The 11,434-nt window shown below is 44.6% G+C and overlaps 1 protein-coding gene across 1 annotated transcript; it reads left to right on the top strand.

Annotated features, from left to right (window-relative positions):
* Positions 1-1,069: 1,069 nt before the first annotated feature.
* LOC120915794 lies at positions 1,070-10,919 on the top strand. Its single transcript, XM_040326591.1, has 5 exons — positions 1,070-1,121; positions 2,860-3,102; positions 7,077-7,167; positions 7,660-7,780; positions 10,785-10,919. The coding sequence occupies exons 1-5, from the start codon at positions 1,070-1,072 to the stop codon at positions 10,917-10,919; spliced, it is 642 nt and encodes a 213-aa protein (XP_040182525.1).
* Positions 10,920-11,434: the final 515 nt, after the last annotated feature.

The following is an 11,434-nucleotide window of genomic DNA, read 5'->3' as shown; positions in this document are numbered from 1 at the left end:
CGAGCACTTCCGTCTCGTACTTGACTCAGAGCACGCAAATTGTCCACACACGCTCGGAATTTTTAAGAACAGATTTTGTTGTCGGAAAATTTAAGAAACCAGCTCTCAAATTTTTGTTGTCAGAAATTCCAACGGCAAATGTCCGATGGAGCCTACACACGGTCGGAATTTCCAACAATAAGCTCCCATCGAACATTTGTGTACGCGGCATTAGGGTTTACAACCACTTTAATTTCTGCTTTAAACAAGAAAGGTAATGCTAATCATTTTGGACAGCAGTTCATTCCAGCCTGACAAAGCAGAGCTATAAACCCTAGAAGTTGGTTGGTTAGGCTCCGTTCACACCTGAGCAATCCAAATCGTAGGCATATTCGTTGCAATTCAAACTGCGGCAAATCACAGAAAGATTTTGCGATGTCATTACTTTTTAATGGCACTCCAATCACAGCGCAATTTTGCCTTGATTGCCTCGAGTATTGGACATGGGCAGGAGACATTATTTTGAAAGTGGATTTTTTATTGCAGATTTTTAGTAAGCAATTTATGAAAAACAGCAATACAAATCTCTAACATTCATATTTGTCCTGGATTCTAATTTACATTTATTTTAAATTACAGATACTCCCTCAGTTACTGTCACAACTGCCGGTAAGAATGAAAGGTGTTTATGTGCATCATATAAGCCATATTTAGGGGGGGAAAGAAGAGGTATTTTTTGTTTTTGTCATGGAAAAAAAATGTAGAGAAAAATATTGGACTAAGTAATTGTGGATTAACACTAGACGTGACATTATCTGCTGGTATCAGCCGCAAATTCAGGTTGAATCCCAAATGTCACTTATGTTTGCAAGGGACATTTAACATTTGTATATAGGCAGCGGGTTCTTTTGTAAATTGTACTATAACTAAAAACGTAGAAAACTAAGATCATGGCAACCGGTCCCATCACTCCTTGGCAAATAGAAGAAGAAGAAATGGAAACAGATATAACTTCCTAGGCTCCTAGATCACGCCAGACGGTGAATGTAGCCATGAAATTAAGAGACACTTGCTTCTTGGGAGGAAAGCAATGGCAAACATTGACAGCATTATAAAAAGCAGAGGCATCACCCTAAGTTATGGTATTCCCAGTAGTAACCTATGGCTGTGAAAGTTGGACCATAAGGAAGGCTAAATGTTGAAGAATTGATGCTTTTGAACTGTAATGTTGGAAAAGACTCTTGCAAGCCCCAATGGATGGCAAGAAGATCTGTCAGGTCACCTGTGGCCAGATGACAAATGCACCCCGTTGGAGTCAGGAGTGCACTGCAAGGTAGTGAACCCTATAGCAGACTGCTGCGGATGGACCACAGAGTGGATATGGAGGAGAGGTTCTCTGGGGCACAAACAGGGATCCTACAGAAAGCTTGAGCCCAAGAATCCCCAGGGTACAGAGTCTAAGATCAGTCTAAGATAAGTCTTCGCTGCAACTGAATCCAGGTCGCGGTCCTCGGAGTCCCCCAGGTCACGCTCCGCAGGGAGAGAGGGGAAGCAGCCACTCAGGACACAAGAGAAAGTGGAGGGTTAAGCTGAGGTCGGGGCAAAAAGCAGACGGGGATAACTAAGGGTCATGGTCACAGGCAAACAGGAGTAGTCGGGGACAAGCCAAAATCGGTACACAGAGATTAACGTAGCACACGGCAAGCAGGAACACAATGCTAACAAACAACGTTGATCAGCAAGGCAGACCTGCAGTGCACTGGTTAATATAGAGTTCCTGGGATGGCCTGGGGTGAAGCCATACAGGGAGGAGAGATGATTAAGGCAGCCAGATAAGAGAGTCTGGCCTCTAATGATCTAATGAACACATGGAGGGAAAGGTAAGCTGCCAGACATTACTGCATATCAATTAAAAGATCAAACCAGCCAATCTTGAAGGAAATGAACCCTGAATATTCACTGGAAGGACAGATTCTGAAGCTGAAACTCAAATACTTTGGCGACATAATGCGAAGAGAGGACTCATTGGAAAAGACCCAGATGCTGGGAAACATGGAAGGAAAACAAGATGAATAGATAGCATCATCCAAACAATAAACATGAAGTTAAGCTCTCTATAGGAGGCAGTGGAAGACAGAAAAGCCTGTCACGCTATGGTCCATGAGGTCACGGACTAAAAGACTGAACGACAACTATAATTAACCAAGAGAACCTTTTTTAACTCTGAAGCCTTGTACACATGCTCGGTTTACTTGGCAAGAACCAGCAAGAAAACTGCTGGCAGAGCTTTCTTGCCGAGTCAACCAAGCGTGTGTACGAGGCTTTCAGGTTTCTCGTCAAGAAAACTGCCTAAAATCTCGACGAGAAAAATAGAGAACCTGCTATCTATTTTCTCGTTGTGATTCTCGGCCGAGAATCCTGCCGAGAAACCCGAGAGTGTGTATGCTTACCTGTCGCCGTGGAAACCCGCACATGCTCGAAATGACTTTGACGCATGCGCGGTAGCTTCCTAGGCATAGGTAGGGTGCAGCAAGATGGCGGCGAGGGCATCGAATGTGACGAACACATGCTCGTCGTACGCGATGATGTCACCGCATTCTTGCCATTCAAAAGAACCACGGTTCTTTTAAATGGAATGTCTGTACACTCGGGCGGCAAGAGATTCTTGCCAAGAACCTCGTCAGGAAAAACAACATTTTTTTCCTGACGAGATTCTGCTCATTGTATAAAGCATTGCTGTATTCTGGTATTTGATTTTGCCACATATTTAAAACAAAACAAAATCAAAAACAAAATATAGTTTCTTAATTGCAATAATGATGGCATTTTTTTTCTCCGCTATAGTTATTAATTATAATTTTGTATATTTTTGACTTGCAGAAAATAAAACTATTCTTAGGTATGACAATGTAGGTGGACAGGAGCCTGTAACTCTGATTTGTAGAGCAGACGGTAACCCAGAAGCCGATGTTACTTGGTACAAGGAAAATAATATTGTCAACAGGAGTAAATCATCATCAACTCTGCATATTACTATAATGAGTCCTACCACCTACGCTTGTTTAGCATGGAATGAGCTGGGAACGGACCTACAACACCTACAACACGTGGTTTCCTTGCAGGGTAGGTTTATTACATAAAAAGTATTAATGACAGAGCAAAATACTAAATCACATGCAATCAGTGTTGCCAACCTACCAGATTGAAATTTACTGACACAACACCCAAAATTTACTGGCACAGCCACGTTTTTACTGGCAGTTACAAAAGTTACAAAATTACAGTTTTAGGTGCAAATTCCAGTATTTAGGCTACAAATAAGTACAATATGCAATTAGCAATGTGATTTAAGGTAGATATTAGGGCAAAAAGCATATTTCTTATTTTATTTTTCATATAGTAAGTACCGTATTTATTGGCGTATAACGTGCGCCGGCGTATAACGCGCACCCCAATTTTAAGAGGGAATTTTCTGGAAAAAAAACAATAAGTTTAGCTTGTAGCTTCAATAAGTCTGCCCCATTCAAATCGATAGGTAATGGGCAAAAATAATACAACACTCTAGGTAGCAACATCAATTTAATAGAAATAACCCTGCCAATTGAGGACAGATCATATACTGACCACATTTGGAGATCAACCTCAAGTTTCTTAGATAAGGGGGAATAATTCGAGTGATATTGAATAGGTCATGCGGCTCTCACACACATACCTCAGAGGGGGACGAGTGCCCGCCGGAAAAATCACCGAGCCATCATCTCCTCTTACTCGGCTGTCACGTCACACATGCACAGTCCCGCCTCCGCCATCGGCATTGGACCATCTCCTGTGACAGACAGAACAATGGTCCAATGCTGGTGGCGGAGGCGGGACTGTGCGTGTGTGACGTGACAGCCGAGTGAGAGCCGAGAGGAGATGACGGGGCGCCCGTCCCCCTCCTTCCCCTCCGAGGTATGCTATTAGCGTATATCGCGCACCCAAGATTTTCCCCTGATTTTATGGGGAAAAAAGTGTGCAGTATACGCCGATAAATACGGTAAGTAGCTCAAGGACAGGACTCAGGAGGACAAGAAATTAGAATGGATGATGCACACATGAAATTGACTCTCACAGTGATACTGACAACAGTGTGCAACAGCACAGATCCCTGACACAGCACGTCCCCTCCTGAGTCGCAGTGACAGTCTCTCTCCATGCCAGGTGGTCCCTTCAGTTCCCTCTCAGTCCAAACAGCACTGACAGTCCCACACCCGGCTTGCTTTAATCCCATCCTGCAGACCCACACACGAGGCTCCGGCCGCTCGGCTCCCTTGCACCATGACATCACACAATGCACTTAGACACCGCCTCCACCAGACCCGCCCCCCATCGACACCGCCCGGACACATTGTTGCAGGCACTTGGGTGGTCTCGGCCATCTCCAGGCCCGAGCTGCGCATGTGCAGTTCCGAACCTAGCGTCACAGCTTTAGCTCAGTTGGTTGCTAGAGTTTACTGTACAGTAACACTGATAACTAATTGGTTGCTAGAGGTTACAGCACATCATCTCTTCACTGCAGAGGGGCATGATATACATATTAATGCCGTCTTTATTTGCATATGAATGCCGCCGGTCTCAGCTATTTACATATGAATGCCGCCGGTCTCAGCTATTTACATATGAATGCTGCCGCAATTTACATATGAATGACAGTTATTTACAAGTAAACACAGGGTCTGCAGGTGAGTCATCTGTACACAGCAATAGGGCAGCATTAGTAGCAGCACCTCACACTGAGATATCAGGACACAGCACAGGACAAAAACGTCAATGGACAAAGGAATTTAAACTGGAATAGTTGGCAAGTATGAGGCAGCTGCTTTGGGCCCCACAACAACGATAGGGCCCTGGCATTACATATCAATGACGGTTATTTACATGTAAATACAGGGTCCGCAGGTGAGTCATCTGTACACAACAATAGGGCAGCATTAGTAGCATCACTTCACACTGAGATATCAGGACACAGCACAGGACTAAAACGTCAAGGGACAAGGGAATTTAAACTGAAATAGTTGGCAAGTATGAGGCAGCTGCTTTGCGCCCCACAACAATGACAGGGCCCAGGGCAGCTGCCTATTTTGCCCTGCCTTAAAGACGGCCCTGGCAATGACAGGCGTGTCATGGTAGAATAACTCCTTGGCCACAGGAAGATGGATAGCTGGACCCGCTGGAGGCTTGGTGAAGAAGAAGCCATTGGAGGTGCGGAGAGGGAAGCCCCCTCTGGGAGCGGGATGCAAAGCCATATGTGAAATGCAGGACCACTGGTGTCCGCAGTAGGGCTGGGAGAGCTTTGCTGTAAGAAAGTACCGTGCAGGGAAGGTAGGACAGCCTAGAAGCACTGCCGAGGGAGTAAGTGAAGGTTTACTATAGGAACGCGTTTTCAGAAGAACTACAAACTCCATTCATCAGCCTCATTATTTCAGTGAGAAAACCCTTAGGGAGTGATAATAAAGAGACCCCATTGATTAGATTGGAAGAAAAAAAATACATACTTTACCCATTTCCAAAAGTATTCCTTTGAAAATGATTCCTCCTACACTTATTAGTGTTGAGCATTCTGCCATATTCGATTTCGCGATATATCACGAATATATAGCCGAATATTCGAGAAATATTCGCTAAATTCGAATATTCGTGATATTTTATCGAAATGAAATGTTTGCGAAATTTCGCTATTGCGAATGCGAAAATAATTGCGAAATTTCGACAACTGCGGTAGGAGCACTCTGATTGGCTCAGAATATTCGTGATATTTTATCGAAATTTCGCAAAATGCGAATGCGATATTTATTGCTGAATTTTGACAACTGCGGTAGGAGCCCTCTGATTGGCTCAGAATATTCGTGATATTTTATCGAAATTTCGCAAAATGCGAATGCGATATTTATTGCGGAATTTCGACAACTGCGGTAGGAGCCCTCTGATTGGCTCAGAATATTCGTGATATTTTATCGAAATTTCGCAAAATGCGAATGCGATATTTATTGCGGAATTTCGACAACTGCGGTAGGAGCCCTCTGATTGGCTCAGAATATTCGTGATATTTTATCGAAATTTCGCAAAATGCGAATGCGATATTTATTGCGGAATTTCGACAACTGCGGTAGGAGAACTCTGATTGGCTCTGATGCAAAAGAAGGGCGGAGAAAATAATCGCGCGATATTCCGATTGCCGAATAATCGCATTGCGATTTTTCGGCAAGATAAAATGATCGCTTCAGCTACTCGGCCCAAGGTCTCTAATCATACCAGCAATGCTTTTAGACGTCGATGGAGATCTCTAGGATGTGATCTGTTCTAAAAATAAAATTGAAAAAATTCGAATATTCGGAATAGCGAATATTCACCGCGAAATTCGAAATATATCGCGAATACTCGAATATGCCATATTCGAGCCGAATATTCGCAATACGAATATTCGTGAGCAACACTAACACTTAGGCCGGGTACTCACGACCAAACATGTATGGTGAAAGCGGTCCGTCGGACCGTTTTCACCATACATGTCTGCCAGAGGGCTTCTGTACGATGGTTGTACACACCATCGTACAGAAGTCCGCGCGTAAACAATACGCGGGGCGTGTCCGCGGTGTCGCCGCGTCGATGACGCGGTGTCGCCGCGACAATGACGCAGCGACGTGGGCGGGCCGCCTTTAAAATGCTTCCACGCATGCGTCGAAGTCATTCGACGCATGCGAGGGACGGCGGGCGCCTGGACATGTACGGTAGGTCTGTACTGACGACCGTACATGTCCGAGCGGGCAGGGTTCCAGCGGACTGTTTTAAAACAAGTCCAGGAATATTTGTCCGCTGGGAAAAGGCCCGGCGGGCAAATGTTTGCTGGAATTCGGCCCGCTCGCGCCCACACACGACCAAACATGTCTGCTGAAACTGGCCTGCGGACCAGTTTCAGCAGACATGTTTGGTCGTGAGTACGGGGCCTTATATGTAATAGTTGATCTATGATGACAGTCAAATTCAAATTGTTGAGTGCCAGTAGGTGATATACATATAAAGCCTAATCAGAGCATTCATATAATGTTTCCACTTAACAGAAACCACAGTTCGAGAAGTGCTCATTGGGGTAGCCTGTGGAGTCACCATCAGCTTTATTACTGTTGTTATAATCTTCATATTCTGGTCAAGGTAAGATTTGGGATAACACTTTTACTGTAGGTCTTATTCCAATACAATTGGTAGTCACGTATGTGCGTAAAAAAAAAAAAACCTGTCTTAATTACTGGGCACACTATTAAAACATTTCCTATGTTTTATATATATATATTTTTTATATATTTTTTTAGGTATTTATGTATTTTGTAATAACAATAATAATAATAATAATAATAATAATAATAATAATATAAATAATGATAATAATTTTTATAATGATTATTTTTATAATTTGTTTTCTTATATTAGTTTGTTTTTAACTTTTTTTATTATTACTACTGCTAGACAGTACTGTATTTATATCTGTGCTTGTGGTAAGCTGTAGTAATGGTCTGCTTTTTTTTTTTTGGGTGTCATTCAGGATAACTGACTGTGCACATGTACAACATGCTATCGCACAGACACAAACAGTGTACTGAACACAAATCCCAAGTCACGGGCATTTATTTATATTTTTTTCCTTAGGTGCCAGCCAGCATTGAAGCCAGATCTTAACCATCCCGGAGAATTTCATTCATCTCAAGACATTCCACCAGATGACAGCCAACTGTATGCACAAGTTCAGAAACCAAGATTACAAGTCAGTGTACGAAATTACATTGAGTTGAAAAGAGTGGAAAAGCCTGTCCCCTGCCAGCCTGCTGATGAGAAAGAACTATTGGCCAGATTCAGGTACAATTGCGGCGGCGCAACGTAACCCGTTTACGTTACACCACCGCAAGTTTTCAGTGTAAGTGCCTGATCCACAAAGCACTTACCTGTACACTTGCGGCGGTGTAACGTTAACCCGTCCGGTGCAAGCCCACCCAATTCAAATGGGGCGTGTACCATTTAAATTAGGCGCGCTCCCGCGCCGGACGTTCTGCGCATGCTCCGTTCGCAATTTTCCCGACGTGCTTTGCGCGAAATTGCGGCGGCATGACGTGTTTGTGAATCGCGACGTGCGTAACGTACTTACGCCGGAAAAAAAAAAAATTCAAAATCAACTGCCATACTTTAACATGGTGGAGTAATCTTACACCATGTTAATAGCACACTTAACTTTGCGACGGGAAAAAATACTTGCGCCAACGTAACGAACGCGAAAACCTTCGTGGATCGCCGTAACTGCTAATTTGCATACCCGAACGCTGGAAAACGACGCAAACTCCACCCAGCGGCCTCCGAGGTACTGCATCCTAAGATCCGACGGTGTAAGTCAATTACACCTGTCGGATCTTAGGGCTATCTATGCGGAACTGATTCTATGAATCAGCCGCATAGATACGACAAGAGATACGACGGTGTATCAGGAGATACGCCGTCGTATCTATTCTGTGAATCTGGCCCTTTGTTCTTTGTGTGGAAGCACTCTGTCATGTTCTCCCAGAGTCAAAACGAGAGCTTTCCAATCAATTGGGGACATGAGCTTTATCCACTTTGCCGACCGCGTTCTGTACATATACGTTGGCAGAATGGCATGGCTGTGCAAAGCAACGTACGTCGGCAGAATGGCATGGTTGCGCAAAACAACTCACAGGTACGTTGCTTTGAATTTGCCGCTGTGCCACGGAGCTGCAAAACGGGGGGATGCCTGCGTAAACAAGGCATCTCCCTGTTCTGCCTTGTGACAGGACACTGATGTACTGCTACCTGTCATCGGGAGCAGTGATCAGTGTTGCGCCACAGGTAGCCCAGCCTCCCCACAATTAGAACACATCCCTAGGACACACATAACCCCTTTCTTGCCCCCTAGTGGTTAACCCCTGGCCTGCCAGTTTCATTTACACAGTAATCAGTGCATTTTTATAGCACTGATCGCTGTATAACTGACAATGGTCCCAAAATAGCAGCAAAAGTGTCCGATGTCGCAGTCACGATACAAAATCGCTCTTTTTTTTTTTGTTTATAGCACAACAAATAAAAAAAACGCAGAGGGGATCAAATACCACCAAAAGAAAGAAATATTTGTGGGGAAAACAAGACGTCAATTTTGTTTGGGAGCCACGTCGCACGACCGCGCAATTGTCAGTTAAAGCGACGCGGTGCCGAATCACAAAAAGTGGCCGGGTCATTTGGCAGCCAAATCCTCCGGGGCTGAAGTGGTTAATGATTGCAGAACTAAATGTCTAAATCAGCAGGGGGGGGGCGGGGGAGGGGGGGGTGTTGCACCTCTGTAGAGAGATCTGTCCTTCCACAAAGAGAGAGAAAGTAGTTCTCTATAGCAAGCTGGCAGAGAATAGGCTTTTCTACTCTCTTCCTGAAAAAACAAACCTTTTTGTTTTGGTGCACATGGAATGTATTTAGCTGATTTAAAGTGTTACTGAACCCACAACAATAAAATCAGGCCCAGATTCTTGTACACTGGGCGTATATCTGCGGCGGCGTAACGTATCCGATTTACGTTACGCCGCCGCAAGTTTTTCAGGCAAGTGCTTTATTCACAAAGCACTTGCCTGTAAAGTTGCGGTGGCGTAGCGTAAATCACCCAGCGGAATTCAAATTCGGCGGGGAGGGGGCGTGTATCATTTAAATGAAGCGCGTCCCCGCGCCGAACGAACTGCGCATGCGCCGTCCGTAAAATATCCCAGGGTGCATTGCTCCAAATGACGTAGCAAGGACGTCATTGGTTTCGACATGAACGTAAATGACGTCCAGCCCCATTCACGGACGACTTACGCAAACGACGTAACTTTTTTAAATTTTGACGAGGGAACGACGACCATACTTAACATTGGTTGCGCCACATATAGCAGGGGCAACTTTACGCCGGGAAAAGCCTAACGTAAATGTCATAACTTTACTGAGACAGCCGCGCGTACCTTCGGGAATTCGCTAATTAGCTAATTTGCATACTCGATGCGGAATTCGACCTAAACGCCACCTAGCGGTGAAAAAAACATGCAGTTTCGATCCGACGGCGTAAGAGACTTACGCCTGTCGGATCTAATGGATATCTATGCGTAACCGATTCTAAGAATCAGGCGCATAGACACGACGGGTCAGATTAGGACTTACGACGGCGTACATGGCGATGCGCCGTCGTAAGTCCTTTGAGAATCTGGGCCTCAGTCTGTATATACAGTAAGGCATGCTTGTTATACTAACTGTGGAACCTAAAGGGTTAATCCTCTGCATTGTGTAAAAAGGCTGTTTGATCCTGTCTTCTCTGATCCTCCTCTTCTTCCACAGTCCCCAAACCACCTCCTGACAGTACAGATCCTTGGGGCAAGCTGCACATGCTCAGTTTGGTGTGCATTGCTAGAGAGTATTTTTTTTTTCTTGGGAGGGTGCATGTGATCAGTACAGGGCCAATCAGCACTGTCCAGACAGAGGGTCAGAGGTGATGCAGCCTCATAGGACAGTCAGAGGAGAATGAAAATTCTGCCTACAAGCTTTAACCAGACACTGATAGAAGTCCCAAGACTGCTATATACTGCTGATGAGAACGGGTATTTAGCAGTTTATATTTACTAAAATAATTGCATTTCCCATGTCCTGTGTACTGTGGGAATCCAGATATAGTGAATGCAGAGTCCTGGGTTTAGTAACACTTTAAGCTAAACGCTTGATTGGGCTTTAATTATTTCCTATATTTTTTTTTCTTTTAGGCAGCTGAAAATCCACAGTCCTCAAATTTAAATGATGTCAACTACGCATCAATCAAGTTTTCCAAAGCGGTGGCCAAAGGCACACCAAAGCAACCTGAAACTGAATACACGGAGATTAAGCATAGTTCATATTAGAGTTTCTTAAAGGACATATCAACAGCATAACAGCTGTCCTCATTAGAAAAGTAAAATTACATTTATTGCAATAATAGTAATAAATTACCTGTGCAACAGTTGTGAAAAATATATACTTATGGATAGCTGCGCCTTGCATACACAGACAAACTTCAGGGTTCCTCTGAGCTCTGACTGTAAAGCCCTTTACTGTTTCCCCTCCCAGCAAGCAAGGTAGCGACCATAGCATGCTTACTGGTGTGCCGTGCTGTCCAGAGTACTGTGCGCATTACAGGCCTCCTCAGACCACCATCCAGAGCACTGTGTGCATTACATGCCTCCCCAGACCACCATCCAGAGTACTGTGTGCATTACAGGCCTCCTCAGACCACCGTCCAGAGCACTGTGCGCATTACAGGCCTCCTCAGACCACCGTCCAGAGCACTGTATGTATTACAGGCCTCCTCCGACCACCGTCCAGAGCACTGTGTGCATTACAGGCCTCCTCAGACCACCATCCAGAGCACTGTGTGCAT

This window comes from Rana temporaria, chromosome 10 (assembly GCF_905171775.1).
Source record: "Rana temporaria chromosome 10, aRanTem1.1, whole genome shotgun sequence".
Classification (NCBI taxonomy): Eukaryota; Metazoa; Chordata; class Amphibia; order Anura; family Ranidae; genus Rana; species Rana temporaria.
The sequence above is the reverse complement of the archived record's forward strand: the minus strand, read 5'-3'. Positions and strand labels throughout refer to the sequence as shown.